This window comes from Dermochelys coriacea, chromosome 28 (assembly GCF_009764565.3).
Source record: "Dermochelys coriacea isolate rDerCor1 chromosome 28, rDerCor1.pri.v4, whole genome shotgun sequence".
NCBI lineage: Eukaryota > Metazoa > Chordata > Testudines > Dermochelyidae > Dermochelys > Dermochelys coriacea.
In genome coordinates this window covers 336,473-353,031 of record NC_050095.1, presented here as the reverse complement: position 1 = coordinate 353,031, position 16,559 = coordinate 336,473, and the positions used below count along the sequence as shown (strand labels likewise).

General features: G+C 54.4%; 1 protein-coding gene across 1 annotated transcript; it reads left to right on the top strand.

Moving 5' to 3' along the window:
• Window positions 1-2,389: 2,389 nt before the first annotated feature.
• LOC122457694 (cell wall integrity and stress response component 4-like) lies at window positions 2,390-4,546 on the top strand. The gene is made up of 2 exons (XM_043503607.1): window positions 2,390-2,606; window positions 3,852-4,546. The coding sequence occupies exons 1-2, from the start codon at window positions 2,411-2,413 to the stop codon at window positions 4,544-4,546; spliced, it is 891 nt and encodes a 296-aa protein (XP_043359542.1). The 5' UTR covers window positions 2,390-2,410.
• The last annotated feature ends 12,013 nt before the right edge of the window (window positions 4,547-16,559 follow it).

Below are 16,559 nucleotides of genomic sequence, written 5' to 3'. Positions count from 1 at the left end.
TTTGTTTTCTCCTGGCCTCCTGACACTGCAGGGCCAGTGCAGGCCCCCTTCCCATGTGGACGAGGCGTCAAAGGCTGGGTCGTGGCATTGGGGGTGGTCCTGCATTAATCACCTTCCAATGATTCCTGTATGTACATACGTATGCACGCATGCACGCACGCACGCAAGCACACACACACACCCCGACCCTGGGGAGCCATGACAACACAGACACATACAACATTTAACACCACCAAAGTCTATGGATGCTCTACATGCCAATGGATGTTTCCATTTGCTCAAGATCCGGCTCATAAAGTTGCTGATAAGATTTATAAAGATGATACCAAGGCAGCTAAACTCTGTACCTACAGCTGAGTTTTGTTTTGCGTCAGCCTCATTGTTTACATCAGAAGTCCAGCAGGGGTTTCCCCCTACCTCCAGCCCTCGCTGCTTGGGCATAGGATGACATTCCTGAGACGGTACCAGTAAGTCTGTTAATGAGTTTAATTAATTATGAACTGGATGATTTCAGGCATTTAGCAGCTTGTGTCACTTTCTGTTCTTTGTCCTGATCGATCTTAGCCATGGGAAAATGCAGAGACTGCAAACTCTGCTGATGGGACAAGTCATCCAGGTGTTGTGTGCAGGCCCGACGTGAAGAGCCGATGTTGCAATTAAGCAATTTTCATTTCATCTGATCTAATATAGTCTACAGGTAGGATTGGGGCTACAGTTTATGTAACTCTAGATGGGGACATAGAATATTTGGGTTGGAAGGGACCTCAGGAGGTAATCTAGTCCAGCCCCCTGCTCAGAGCAGGACCAATCCCCAATTTTTGCCCCAGATCCCTAAATGGCCCCCTCAAGGATTGAACTCACAACCCTGGGTTTAGCAGGCCAATGCTCAAACCACTGAGCGATCCCTCCCCCCATGACATGAGTGCAAACTCAGCCAATTGTCACCCTTCTTCTACAGCTAATTTGCATGTTGGGTGTCATCAGTCTGGCCATGTGTGTCAAGAGTTCTCATTGGCTGATGATTTGGACAATCTCTTGTGGCTCTTTAAAGGTCACGTGCTTGGGCATGGGTGCTTGAAAAGCTCCTTCTAGCATGACTGACTTTACTGTGGATTGAGGTGGCTCTGCTGGGGAAACTGAGGCAGGAGCACAGGGCTCGCCCTAGATGCACAGAGCCATTGGGACTCAGAGAACGAACTCTAGCACCGACATTGCTAACGCAGCCCTCTGAACCAATAGATCAACTGCAAATTCAAAGGCCAGATTCGTCATTTTGTTTTGGCTGCTTTGCATGATTCTGGGGGTGCAAAGCAGGTGGGAACCTGAAGCCAATTGGCGGGTGCTCTCTGGCTGCTCTGCACTCCTCTGATGGGCCAGTGAATCACCCTTAAGAACTCAAAGGTAAAAATGAATTAAGGTTGATAGTTGATACGATATCTTCAAATAATTGGGTTTGTTTAGCATTTGTGTAGGAAATTTGAACTCGTTAGCAAAACAAACAGGCAAACGAGGAAGTGCTAAGACAAAATTAAACCATGGAGGTCAGGTGTAAGGTGCGTGTTAGTAATGAAAGGGTAAAGACACTTCAGGGAGGATGTGGCGATCCTCACGCGTTTCCCAGCTAGCTCAAGCACTGCAAAGCCAAGGAATCCAGGGTAAGGCCACACTGAAAGGCAATTCAATCATGTTAAAATCTGGAAATGCACAGGTCAGGCACCCACAGAGTTTTAGCTTTGCCCCTGTACTGACCCCAAGAGGGGAAAACCAACTAACTTGTCTTTAAAAATTAGTTTAATCCAATGTGGGACTGGCAATTCCTAGGGCCAGCAGGGACCATTGTGATCATCTACTTCCGTGGTCCCCAACCATTCTGTGGGAATAGCATATTCATATTCCCAGAAGACTGTGGTGGGCGCCAGACACCCCGCTGCCAAAAAAACGCCGACAAACGACAACACTCTCGGCAGCATTTCCGTGGATGGTTATCTAGCGGTTGCACTTGGCGGCGGCCTTTTAGCGGTGCGGTGTCCTGCAGGCGCATACAACTGCCCTGGCGGGTGCCATTGCACCCGTGGGCACCGTGTTGGAGACCCTTGATCAGGTTGGACCTCCTGCAGAATACAGGTCAAAGAAGGTAACCCCAGTGCTTCCTGCATCTGCTATAGCAGATGTTTTAGGAAAGCACCCAGTGTACTGTGGGTTGTTTTTTTCTCTGGGCTAATAAAGATGTTCGCTATGTTTCCCATCTGCCAGGTCAGACTGAGAAGCAATTCCTACCCCCTATGCTTCTCGGGAGACCACCCGCAGCTGCACGTTAGATACTAGGGCCGCAGCCTGGGATCTGCACGTCGACCTGTGCCGCTCTTTCTCTGCAGCACTCAGAGGCAGATGAAGGGCAGAAACCAAAGAGATGAGAGGAGAAAGGACAGGCCAGGGCTGGGAGGCCAGGATTCCTGTAGACAAAGGAACAGGTGATGGACACAGCCTCCCTCTCGAGACAAAGTTCCTGGCCAGGAGCTCCAGGCAGCCAGCAAAGGGAGAGGACAGTGTGGGTAAAACCAAAGGAGATGGCACACACAGTGCCACCGGCATTCTGGGTGTGGCAGGTGAGTGGCACGAACTGGACATTGTCACCCGGTTACTCAGCTGTTTACGATCAGTTCAGCCCGTGATACATCCCAGTTACATCAACTGGGCATCCTGCCCCATTGGTGCCCATGGAGCAATGGCCCATTGAACCAGCTGGGATCCAGCCTCATTGACACCCATAGAGTGGTGTTCCATTGATCCCAAGTGTGGAGATCTGGCCCCATAGATTCCCATGGAACAAAGGCCCATTGACCCCAGCTTGGATCCCACCCCATTGACCCCACAGAGTGACGGTCTATTGACCCGAGCTTGGGGGATCTGGCCACATTGACCCCACGGAGCGATGGCCCATTGACCCCAGGTGGGATCCAGCCCCATTGACCTCATGAAGTGATGGCCCATTCAACCCAGCTGGGATCCAGCCCCACTGACTCCTATGGAGTAGGGGCCCATTGACCCCACGGAGTAACAGCCCATTGACCCCAGCTGGGATCCGACCCCATTGATCCCACGGAGCAACGGCCCATTGACCCGAGCTGAGATCTAGCCCCATTGACCTCCATGGAGTGATGGCCCATTGACCCCAGCTCGGGGGATCCGGCCCCGTTGACCCCATGTAACAATGGCCCATTGACCCAAGTTGCAATCCAGCCCCATCGACCCTCATGGAGCAAAAACCCATTGACCCCAGGTGGGGTAGTCCGGCCCCATTGACTCCATGGAGTGATGGCGCATTGGCCCCAGCTGGGATTTGGCCAGTAACTTTATATAACTTCCCTAACTCCATGGTTGCAATTCTCCACTATTACACGTGGCTTCCAGGCGCTTGAGTAAGGTGAATAAAGAACTCAGCAGACCTGCACCTGATCTAACTTCCATGAGGAGGGTTAGGTGTGTGTTGTCTGCACCATACTATGCAGGAAAAAAAGGAAAATGAGATCTGTTTGTTTGTTCATCCAGACAGACCAGGACTCCTGGGTTCTCTCCCTGGCTCAGGGAGAGGAGTGGGGTCTGGTGGGTTATAGCAGGCATCGGGGAGCTGGGAGCCAGGACTCCTGGGTTCTCTCCCTGGCTCTGGGAGGGGATTGGGGGCTGGTGGGTAGAGCAGGCATCGGGGAGCTGGGAGCCAGGACTCCTGGGTTCTCTTCCCGGCTCTGGAAGGGGAGTGGGGGCTGCTGAGTGAGATCAGGGAAGAGAGTCTGGGAGACAGGACTCCTGGTTTCTATCCAGCTCAGCAAGGCATGGGGGCTTGTTTCTTTCAGAAATCTGCCAGAACGGGGGAACTCCCAATGGCACCGAGTGTATTGGCCGACAGGGCTGGACAGGCTCGAGCTGTGAGTGCTTCGACCTCACGACGGTCTGCCAGAAGGGAGGAATGGCCATTGGACGCATCTGCTTCTGTCCCCCGGGCTACAGTGGGGAGTGCTGTGATTGCAGGGACAGCTGCCAGGCCTGCCAGAATGGGGGAACGCCTGTGGGAATGGAATGCACCTGCCCCCCAGGATACGGGGGGCCACAATGTGAATATTGTAACCCTGACACCCGCAAAAACACACACACCCGGACTAGAAGCAATAGCATCACCTTCACTACAGCCTCCACCCCCACAATCAAAACACCCACCTCCTCCAAGTACACTCACATCTTGCACTTGAGAGTCTTGGACTCCACTCGCACCAAAATTAACACTAGCTCCTCCAATTCCAACCACACCAGCAGAGACAACTCCTCCACCTCCACCCACATGGTAACAACCAAAACTTCCTCCACCTCCAATGGTACAACCACCATCCTCTCCACATCTACCCCGACCACCACAGCCACCACCTCCCCGACATCCTCCCCAACCAGCTCAGCCACCACCTCCCGCATTTCCACAGATAAAATTACGGCTCCCCAGACCTCCACCCCCACCAGCACAGCTACGACTTCCTCCAGCCACAGCCCCACCAACTAGGCCACCACCTCCTGCACAACCACAAACACAGTTATCACCTCTTTCACCTCTCACCCCACCACCACAGCCACCACCTCCCGCACCTCCTCTGGTGCAACCATCACCTACTTGACTTCCACCCCCACCATTGTAGCAACAACCTCCTCCAGAACCATCACTACAGCCACATCCTCCCCCACCGCCTCCCCCACCTCCATTGGTCCACCCACCATCCCCTTGATGGCCACCTCCACTGGTAAAACTACCAACTCCTGCACATCCACTTCTACAATGACCACTCCAAGTACCTCCATCACCACCCCCAGTTCCACCACAGCCTACACCTCCACTGGTAAGGCCACCCCCCACTTGACCTCCACCCAAACCAGTACAGATACCACCTCCTCCACTTCCACTAGTACAACCACCACCCTCTTGACTTCCAAACCCACCAGCACAGCAACCATTTCCTTCACCTCCACTGGTACAACCACCATCCCCTCCACATCTACCCCCACCACCACAACCACCACCTCCCCAACATCCTCCCCCACCAGCAAAGCCACCACTTTCCACACCTCCACGGGTACAAGCACCATCCCCTTAACTTACACCCCCACTAGCAGAGCTACGGCTTCCTCCACCTCCATTGGTACAACCCCCAATCTCTTGATCTCCACTGGCACTAGTACAGTCACCACTTCTTCCACCTCCATTGGTACAGCCACCACCCCCTTCACCTCCACCCCAAGTAGTACACTCACCACCTCCTCCACTGGTACAACAGCCATCCCCTTGACCTCCATCCCCACCAGTTCAGTCACCACTTCCCAGACCTCCTTTGATACCACTACCATCTGCTTGACATCCACCCCCACCAGAGCCACCACCTCCTCCACAACCACCACAACCATTACCACAACTTTCACATCTAACCCCACCACCAGAGCCACCACCTTCCCCATCTCCTCTGCCACAACGATCACCTACATGACTTCCACCCCCACCACCATGGACACCACCTTCTTCACCTCCAGCCCCACCACCACCTCCACCAACTCAGCCACCACCTCCTCCACCTCCACCCCCACCAGCTCAGCCATCGCCTCCCTGACCTCCACTGCTCCACACACAATCCCCTTGACCTCTATGCCCACTGGTAAAACTACCAACTCCTCCACATCCACTCCTACAACAACCACTCTGCTTACCTCCACCACCACCCCCCGAGAAACCAGCAGCTCCTCCTCCACTGGTAAAGCCACCACCCACTTGACCTCCACCCAAATTACTACAGCTACCACCTCCTCCACTTCTAATAGTACAACCACAACCCCCTTGACTTCCACCCCCACCAGCACAGCCATCACCTCCCCCACCTCCTCTGCTACAACTATCACCTACTTGACTTCCATCCCCAGCACCATGGACACCACCTTCTCCACCTCCAGCCCCAACACCACCCCACAAGCACAGCCACCACCTCCTACACAACCACAAACACAGTTATCACCTCTTTTACCTCTAGCCCCACCACAACCACAACCTCCTGCACCTCCTCTGGTACAACCATCACCTACTTGACTTCCACCCCCACCACTGCAGAAACAACCTCCTCCAGAAGCATCACTACAGCCACATCCTCCCCCACCGCCTCCCCCACCTCCACTGCTCCACCCAACACCCCCTTGATGGCTACCTCCACATCCACTTCTACAATGACCACTCCAAGTACCTCCACCACCACCTCCAGATCCACCACCGCCTCCACCTCCACTGGTAACGTCACCACCCACTTGACCTCCACCCAAACCAGTACAGATACACATCCATTGATACAACCACCACCCCCTTGATCTCCACCACCACAGCCACTGCCATATCCACCACTGCCCAGACCACAACAGTCACCAACTCCTCGACCTCCACTGGAAGAAAAACCACAGTCACCACCTCCTCCACAACCACCGTCACAGGCACCACCTCTCCCACCTCATCTGTTACAACCACCGCGCCCTTGACCTCCACCCCCACTGGTAAAACCACCAACTCCTCCACCTTCACGTCTACAATGACCACTCAGCTTACCTCCACCACCACCCTGACAGCCACCACCTCCTCTATCTCCACTGGTAAAGCCAGCACTCATTTGACCTCCACCAAAACCAATACAGCTACCACCTTTTCCAACTCCACTGGTACATATACCACCCCCTTGACTTCCAGCCCCACCAGCAGAGTCACCATTTCCTCCACCACGATTGGTACAACCACCATCCCCTTCACCTCCAACCCCAGTAATACCCTCACCACCTCCTCCACTGGCACAACAGCCATCCCCTTGACCTTCATCCCCACCAGTACAGTCACCCCCACCCCCAGCCCCACCAGTTCAGTCACAAACTCCCAGACCTCCTTTGATACCACTACCATCCCCTTGACATCCACCCCACCACAAAAGCCTCCACCTCTCCCAGAACCACCACAACAGTTACCACCACTTTCACATCTACCCCTACCACCAGAGCCACCACCTCCTGCACCTCGTCTGCTACATCCATCACTTACTTGACTTCCACCCCCACCACCATGGACAACACCTTCTCCAACTCCACCCACACCACCACCTCCACCCCCACCAGCTCAGCCACTACCTCTCCCACTTCCACCCCAATGAGCAAATCCATCACCTCCTCCACCTCCACCCCCACCAGCACAGCCACCACCTCCTCCACCTTCACCACTGCCAGCATGGCCATCAATTCCCTCACCTCTACCCCCATCAAGATGGCCACCACCTCCTTTACCCCTACCAGCAAAGGGACCACCGCCAAAGTTATCACCTCTTTCTCCTCTACCCCCACCACCACAGAGACCATCTCCCGCAACTCCTCTCGTACAACCACCACCCCCTTGACTTCCACCCCCACCAGTACAGCCACAAATTCCTTCATCTCCACTGGTACAACCACCCTCCTCTCCACATCTACCCCCACCACCACAGGCACCACATCCCCGATATCATGCCCCACCAATTCAGCCACCACTGCCCCTACTTCCACAGATACAATCACCACCCCCTGGATCTCCACCACCACATCCACTGCCATATCCACCACCACCCCGAACACCACAGCCACCAACTCCTCGACCTCCATTGGAACAAAAACCACGGCCAGCACTACAGCCACCACCTCCTCCAAAACCACCATCACAGATACTACCTCCCCCACTTCCTCTGGTACAATCACCACCACGTTGACCTCCACCCCTACCACTGCAGTCAACACCTCCTCTCCCACCTACATCCCGACCAGCTCAGCCACTGACTCCCCCACCTCCACTGGTCCACACACAGTCCTCTTGACCTCCACCCCCACTGGTAAAACTACCAACTCCTCCACATCCACTCCTACAACAACCACTCCGCTTACCTCCACCACCCCAGACACCAGTACCTCCTCCTCCACTGGTAAAGCCACCACCCACTTGACCTCTACCCAAACCAGTACAGCTACCTCCTCTTCCACCTCCACTGATACAACCATCACCCCCTTGACTTCCAGCACCACCAGCACATCCACCATTTCCTTCACCTCTACTGGTACAACCATCATCCTCTGCACATCTACCCCGACCAGCACAACCACCACCTCCCTGACATCCTCCCCCACCAGCAAAGCCACCACCTTCCACACTTCCACAGGTACAAGCACCATCACCTTCACTTACACTCTCACCAGCAGAGCTACGGCTTCCTCCATCTCCATTGGTACAATTACCCCCCCTTCACCTCCCACCCCAAGTAGTACACTCACCACCTCCTCTGCTGGTACAACTACCATCTCCTTGACCTCCATCCCCACCAGTACAGTCATCACCACCTCCACCCTCCCTAGCACAGCCACTGCCTCCTCTACAACCACGACTACAGTTACCTCTTTCACCTCTACCCCCACCACCAGGTCTACCACCTCCCCCACCTCCTCTGGTACAACCTCCACTCCTTTGACCTCCACCCCTACCACTATAACCAACATCTCCTCCACCTCCACCAGTACAACCCCCATTCCCTTGACCTCCACCCCCATCAGTATAGTCACCACTTCCCCCACCTCCACCACTACAGACATCATCTCCTCCACCTCCACCCACACCAGTAAAGTCACCACCTCCTCCACCTCAGTTGGTACAACTACCACCCCCTTGACCTACACCCCAACCACCACAGCCACCCTCTCCCCCACCTCCACTGGTACAACCCCCAAGTCCTTGACCTCCACCCCCACCAGCACAGCCACCACTTCCCTGAGCTGCATAATGAGCATCCCATCCACATGGCCATTGACTATATCAAGCACCACATGTCCTGTCACCTCTACCTGTGGGATCCCTGCCAATTGCCCTGTCCCCACTCAGGACTGGAGCACCACCAGCTGGGCCAGCACTACCCCAGGTAAGTCTCAAGTCGGCTTCTGGATGGGACTATTGCCGACAATGGCCTTGTTGTGTATTGTGTATGCAATGTGCCTAGGCCATGGCTTGTGTAACTGTTCTGGTGCGACCCAAGGGTAACTCTTCCTATGTGTAAATATAGAGTAGCTCTTGCCTGCTGAGATTGCAGTGTGTCTCCTGTGTCTCATGCATGGGCTGCAACTCTTCTCTGATGTGACTACAGAGTGACTCTTCCCTGGTCTGGTGTCCAGTGTAGCATCTGACTCTTGTAAATATAGAGTCACCCTTTACCGGTCTGCCACCAGTTTAACCTCTAGCTTGTTTTGACCCAGAGGAACTCCTCATTGATGAACATTTGGAAGAGGGCTGGTGAAAAATTTCTATGAAAAGTGACATTTCTGGGGCTAAAAGTTCAGTTTTTACAGAAATTTTTCAACCAGCTATTTAGCCGCCTACAGTTCAAGCCACACAAATTCAACCTGGATATTAGGCACAAATATTTAACAGTGAGGTTAATGAACTGTTGAAACAATCTCCCAAGAGCATTGGTGGAGTCACTGTATCTTGATGCTGTCCAATTCAGTTTGGATGTCGCTGTAGAAGGTGCATTAGTCCAAGATGAAATTCTCTGGCCTCTTTTATGCAGGTGCTGAGGATCCCACTGAGGCCCACTCGGCTGAAATAATTTTGTTTACACCAGGGGTAAAATTGGGAGTGAATTTCTTCAATTTCAGAGCTGCTATAGTGCTGTAATTGAGATCAGATCCCAACCCTGAGTTTAAGACCCTGTCTACGCTTGAGAAATTTCCACTGGTAGAAGCAGATTAGTGTAGTGGAATTGGGTGCAGATTCCTAATGTAGATGCACTTCACTGACACAAGACCCAAATACCTTACACTGGGGCAAATATCTTTAGTGCAGACAAGCCTAAGAATATCTGAGCTGGGACTAGGAGACTGAGGCTTACTAGTTAGAGCAGGGGGGGCTGGGAGCCAGATGCCTGGGTTCTACCCTGGCTCTGGACGGGGGGTGGGCTGGTGGGTTAGAGAGTGGAGAGCTAGGAACTAAGTTCCCTCTAAGCTGTATGGCCATGCAGCAGCCTGTCAAGGGCTGTGCAGCTGCTCAGGGTGCAACAGGGAGAGATGCCTCTCCCCCTGCCCCAGAGCTGCCACAGCAGGGAGAGGCACCTCTCCCCCGGTCCCAGCCCAGGTGCTATGTGGGGAGAGAGGGCTGGGGGGAATCCTCTCTCCCTGCCACAGTCCCAGGACTGCCTGCACCCCAAACCCCTCATCCCCAGCCCCATCCCAGAGCCTGCACCCCTGGCTGGAGCCCCCACACCCCCACCCCTTGCCCCAGCTCTGAGCCCCCTCCTGCACCCTAAGCCTCTGATCCCTAGCCCCACCCCAGAGCCTGCACCCCAGCCAGAGCCCTCACCCCCTTGTATCCCAACCCCCTGCCCAAGCCCTGAGCCCCTCCCACACTCTTAACCCATCAGCCCCACCCCCACCACATATCACCTCCATATTGGTGCACATAACAAAATTCATTCTGCACATGCATGGGAAAAATTAGAGGGAATATTGACTGGGAGCCAGGACACCTCAGTTCTGTTCCCAGCTCTGGGAGGGGAGTGGGGTTAGACTGGCAGGTTAGAGAAGAGGGGACGGAAGCCAGGACTCCTGTGTTCTACCCCTGGCTCTGGAAGGGGAGTGGGGATTAGTGGGTATTGGTAGACTTTCTTGGCTCTCACTAACACACATGGTGGATGTTTGTCCCTTTCAGTTTCCTGCCAGAATGGCAGCACTCCCATCGGTACCAAATGCATCTGCCCACCGGGTCACTATGGTGACCTGTGTGAATCCTATGATGCCTCCAGGGACTGTCAGAATGGGGGTACTCCAGTGGGAATTGAATACCTCTGCTCACCTGTGCACTACAGCCCCCGGTGTGAATTGAATAACAGCAGCACTTCCAGGTCCACCACTACTAGGTCCCCTACCACGTCAGCTGGCACCACTCCCCCAAGCATGTATCTCCTCCCACCACGTCCCAGAATACTACCACACCACGTACCACCACATCTCAAAAAACCACTGTGACCACCATGCCACATAGCACCATGACCATCACCCAAATTACCACCACCACCCAAAGTACAACTATGCAGGACACCAACCCCACCTGGAAGAACGGTGGGACCTGGATGAATGGTGGATGCCAATGCACGTCCAGTTTCCAGGGATCTAAGTGTGAGTATGCCACAGAAGTCATCAAGGTCAAAGCTGGTAATGAAAACCTGTGTAAATTGCTCCTTGTGTCTGGGGCCCAGACTGTCCCCCAGATTCATAGACTCTAAGTGTCACAGCTGGGTCATGGGTGGCCCCAGTCAGGGGCAGGAGCCAAGAATCAGATGGATCAAGATAGCAGTGGGTGAGAGGCAGGAGACAAACAGGAGGTCAGGAACCACAAATCAGAGGTCAGGAGTCAAGCTGGGTGGGGAGGTCAGGAAATCAAGCCAGGAGAGCAGGAGCAGGATTTGTTAAGCTAAATAGACTGAGCTCCTGGAGTCTCCCATGCTAAGGTAGGTTTTCTGAGCACCCCATGATCCTGCAATGCATGAGATCCTTGGAAACCCAAGCAGAAACATCCCATGAGCCAGGATCCAGCATGGCTGGTCCCATGCAGGAGCATTGTTAGCATCCGAGGGGGTTGTGTGGCTGGGACTGTGAGCCAGAACCCCAGTAAAGGGGCAGGGCTGGCTCGTAGGAATATGAGGTCTTGAATCCTGGAGTCCCATCCCAGCAGACCTGGCCAGGTGGGACAACCTGGTTCTGTTCCCAGGCTGGGGGAGGGCGGTGAGGAAACACTTTCAGCAGCAGGATGGTGGGTAATGAAATGACAAGTGTTCTTCCTCACTGGCCCCCTCTGGCTAGGTAACGAATGATGTGATGGGTTCTGAAGGGCAGTAGAGTCCTTTCCCCGGCCCTGGATGCTGGGGATCCCGGCATGTGCACATTAGGAGAGCTAACAAGGACCCCCGGGGGGGAGAAGGCAATTTCCCTCTGCCATTCCCATGGTTTCTGCTGATTTTCACCATGTTTCTTCCCCCTGTCCTACGCCCTGATGAAGAGGTGAACGTAACAGTGGATGTGAAGCTGCAGATCACCAGCCAAAAATTCACCCCTGAGCTGGAGCACAACACAACTCAAGAATACAAAAAGTTTACCTTGGACTTCAAACTGCAGGTGGGACCCGGAGAAGCGACCAGAAAGGGGGAGTTAGTAAGAGAGAGGCCCCCAATGGGATGGATGGTCGGGGGGATGTGGGGGAACTTCCCAAGAGAGGTATGAGATCAGGGAATCATCTCCCAGGGGAAGGGCTGGGAGGCCCATTGCTGGAGACGTTGGGAGCTAGGGCTGGGCACAACGCTGGGGAATGGGATGATCCCAGCCTGCTAGAGGGGAATAGACTGTAATGGGTCTTTCCCAGTGCTGAGCACTGGTTTCCTGGGGTGCGTGCAAGTTGATGCCATGGCTGGGGACCTCACCAGTCCCCTGGGCTCACCAGGTCCCATCTCAGGGCTTGGAGGGGGTGGAAGTTCAGAGCAGGCCCTGCCGGTGACGTGCGCCCTATTCCCTTCCAGATGAAGTTGGTTTACAGCAACATCCTCGAGTATAAAGACGTGGTGATCCTGAAACTGACGTGAGTATCCCCCAAAGCTCTGCCCACAACCTGAGCTCCGCCCACAAGCCCCCACCCATCCCCTGTGAGACTCCTAAAGGAGAATCCCCTCATAGTAGCCGTGCGTATGTGTGTGTTTTGGTCATGTGGTTGGCTCTTTGGCAGCAACGTTCGCCAGTGTTTAGAGCCTTTCTGGGCCACGTCTCTTAGGAGGAGAATTTTAATAGAAGAAAAAGTAAAAGAATCACCTCTGTAAAATCAGGATGGTAAATACTTTTCAGGGTAATCAGATTGAAAACATAGAGAATCCCTCTAGGCAAAACCTTAAGTTACAAAAAGACACAAAAACAGGAATATACATTCATTCAGCACTGCTTATTTTACCAGCCATTTAAACAAAACAGAATCTAACGCATCTCTAGCTAGATTAGTTACTAAGTTCTAAGACTCCATTCCTGTTCTGTCCCCGGCAAAAGCATCACACAGACAGAGAGAACCTTTGTTTCTCCCCCCTCCAGTTTTTGAAAGTATCTTGTCTCCTCGTTGGTCATTTTAGTCAGGTGCCAGCAAGGTTATCCTAGCTTTTTAACCCTTTACAGGTGAAAGGGTTTTTCCTCTGGCCAGGAGGAATTTTAAAGGTGTTTACCCTTCCCTTTATATTTATGACAGAGGCTTAATTATTATATTTGCTCTTTTCAAATCTAGCAAAATGTTCTAAGTTCCAGATGTATTTTCCTTCTTTTTTTTAAAAAAAATTACCTTTTTTAAGAACAGGTTTCAGAGTACCAGCTGTGTTAGTCTGTGTGATGCAGCAGGGAGGGGGGAGTGTTGACCTGGGAATGTGGCAGGGGAGTTTCACTGGGGATGGGAGACCTGAGAGCCTGTAACCTGAGCCAGGAGGAGGAGTGGGAGGTAACACCTCTGCCTGGGAAATGTGGAAAAAGGCTGCAGGAGGGAGCCTGCTGGGGGGGGTTAGTTTCAGTTTGGTGCTGGGTGGTGGAAAGCAGGGAACCCCAGGGCTGGGGTCTAAGCTCCCTGCCCCCCAGAAGGACTTGACTGAGGGGCCCTGGTTGTACCCACAAGCTCTGTTTTAGACTGTATTCCTATTGTCCAATAAACCTTTCATTTTACTGGCTGGTTGAGAGTCACAGTGAATCCCAGGAAGAGGGGTGCAAGCCCCGGACTTCCCCACGCTCCGTGACAACTGGTGGCAGAAGTGGGATCTACTGCACCCTGTGAATGGCGCTTCCTGCAGTAAGTGACTGGGGAACAGTAAAACGAAGGGGGATTGACGGGGACCAGGCGTGCTGAAGATTCAGAGAGAGATGGTTTCAGGGGGTGGTTAAGCCCTGGGAGTGTGTGACCAGAGAGAAGGACTTTTGCAGTAACAGGGTTCCCCGGGGGATTGCAGTGAGCGGTCCCAGGGGTGGTGGAGTCTGCAGCTCGACCCTGGCAAAGAGATGGTGACCTCAAGAAGGACTGGCACCCTAGGGATTCTTCCTGGAAACCATGGAAAGTTGCCCAGGCCTGCGAGTGGCCAGCAGGGAGATGTTTGATAAACACCTTAAGAGTGACCTGGTGGAGCTGTGCAGGCAGAGGGGGCTGTGCATTGGGAGGTCCACCAAGGAACAGCTGACTGCCCAGTTGAAGGAGAGGGATCACTTGGATGACCCGATCCCTGTCCCTGAGGGAAGCCGCCTGATGAATGCAGCTTGGGCCCTGGGGCCTGACCAGGCTGGGAGGGGTCAGACTGCTGCTGAGGACATCCCGAGACCCTGCCTACCTATGCTTGGGGGAGGGGTTGGGGGAAACACAGCAAATACTGAGGGCACCCTGATCCTGGCAGCCAGCAGGGGATTCTCCCGGTGGAACTCCCCATCCCTGGAGCAGAGGCAGCTGGAATGGGAGAGGGAGATGAAAATGAGGGAGCTGGAGGATCATGAAAAACAGCGTCAGCATGAGCGGGAAGAGAAGGAGAAACAGAGGCAGCATGAAGAGAAGCAGTGACAGGATGAACTGGAGCTGGCCACGCTGAGGAGCAGTGGGGCCCCGGCTGCAGTGAGTGAGGGGGAACCCAAGACTGCAAGGAGCTTTGATAAGTACTTCTTGGCCCAGCGTAAGGAGGGGGAGGACATAGATAGCTTCCTGATGGCCTTTGAGAATGCCTACGAGATGTACAGGGTTGACCCTGCAGACAGGCTCCAGTTTCTCACCCCTTTATTGGACCCCAAAGCCATGGAGGTGTACAGCTGAATGAAAGGGGCAGAGGCAGGGGACTACAAACTGTTCAAAAAGGCCCTGCTCCGTGAGTTTGGGCTGACCCCCGAGATGTACCGGAAAAGGTTCCGGAGTCAGCGTAAAACGCCTGAGGTCACATACCTACAACTGGTCAACCGAATGCAGGGATATGCCCGCAAGTGGACAGCTGGAGCCCAAGCTAAAGAGGACCTGCTTGACCTAATTGTACTGGAGCAACTGTATGAACAGTGCCCTTCCGACCTGAGGCTATGGTTGGTGGACAAAAAGCTGGAGAACCCACAGCATGCAGGGCAGCTGGCCGACGAGTTTGTGAAGTCAGTCCGGGGGTAGCAGGGAGGAGTCCCAAAAGAACAGGTCCCCCATGATGCAGAGAGAGAGTCACTATGGGACCTCCCAGTAGGGAAATATGGAGAACCCCCTCCCAAGGGAAACGCCTGGCGTCAGGACCCTCCGACCCGCTAGAGGGGACCAACGTGACATGAGCTGCTATCACTGTGGTCAGAGAGGCCATGTATGGATCCAGTGCCCCAGGCTCAGGGACAGACTGAGCAGACCCAACTTACCCAGGGTTAACTGGGTAGGGACCCAGCTGCACAAGGGGCAGAAGACCCAGGCAAGGGGGGCTGCCAGCTTATCACCTGCTCAGGAGGGGAGTACCCCAGGCCAGCTCTGCCAGAGGGCTGGAGGCTCTGGACTTGGGGTTCTTGGTTTACAGGGTGGGCGTGGGCCTGTCCCTCTGGAGAGAGTGCCTTGTTCCCCTGGAAGTGGATGGGAGGAAGGTCAATGGATACTGGGATACCGGTGCGGAGGTGACGCTGGCCCGGCCCAAGGTGGTGGCCCCAGATCGGGTGGTGCCCAACACCTACCTAACCCTGATGGGGATGGGTGGGACGCCATTCAAGGTGCCCGTGGCAAGGGTACACCTGAAATGGGGGGCCAAGGAGGGCCCCAAGGATGTGAGGATGCACCACCATTTGCCCACTGAGGTGTTGATGGGGGGGACCTAGAAGACTGGCCAAGCAACCCCCAGACCATCCTGGTTGTGACCTGTAGCCAGAGCCAGTGAGGGGCACTGCGCCCCGACCTTGGGGAGGTACCACACCGGAGGTGCAGGACCCTACCCTGGTGGGGAGGGAGCGCTGAAGGGCACGGCTCAGAAAGGCTGTGGCCTCAGACCCAGCCAATGAGAGGGAACCGGGCCCCATCCCTTCCCCAGCTGCTGAGTTTCAGGCCGAGTTGCAGAAAGATCCCTCCTTGCAGAGCTCAGGGACCTGGCCGACCTCAGTGTGGCACAGACCATGGGGAGAGGTTGCCAGGAGAGGTTCCTGTGGGAGAAGGGGTTCCTGTACCGAGAATGGGCTCCCCCAGGGGAAGTGGAGTCCTGTGGGGTCAGGAGGCAGCTGGTGGTCCCCCAGAAGTATCGCCACAAGCTCCTGTACCTGGCCCATGACATCCCCCTCTCAGGGCACCAGGGAATCCAGGCACCTGGCAGAGGCTGCTACAGAACTTTTACTGGTCTGGGGTCTTTACCACTGTCCGGCAGTATTGCCGATCCTGTGACCCCCGTCAGAGGGTGGGGAAGGCCCAGGACAAGGGGAAAGCGGCTTTGAGACCTTTGCCCATCATAGAGGAACCTTTC

Coding starts and splice junctions, on each gene's coding strand:
- LOC122457694 (XM_043503607.1), top strand. CDS start 2,411: ATGAGAGGAGAAAGGACAGGCCAGGGCTGGGAGGCCAGGATTCCTGTA. Junction 2,607..3,851: donor CGGCATTCTGGGTGTGGCAG/GTGAGTGGCACG, acceptor TGTTTCTTTCAG/AAATCTGCCAGAACGGGGGA.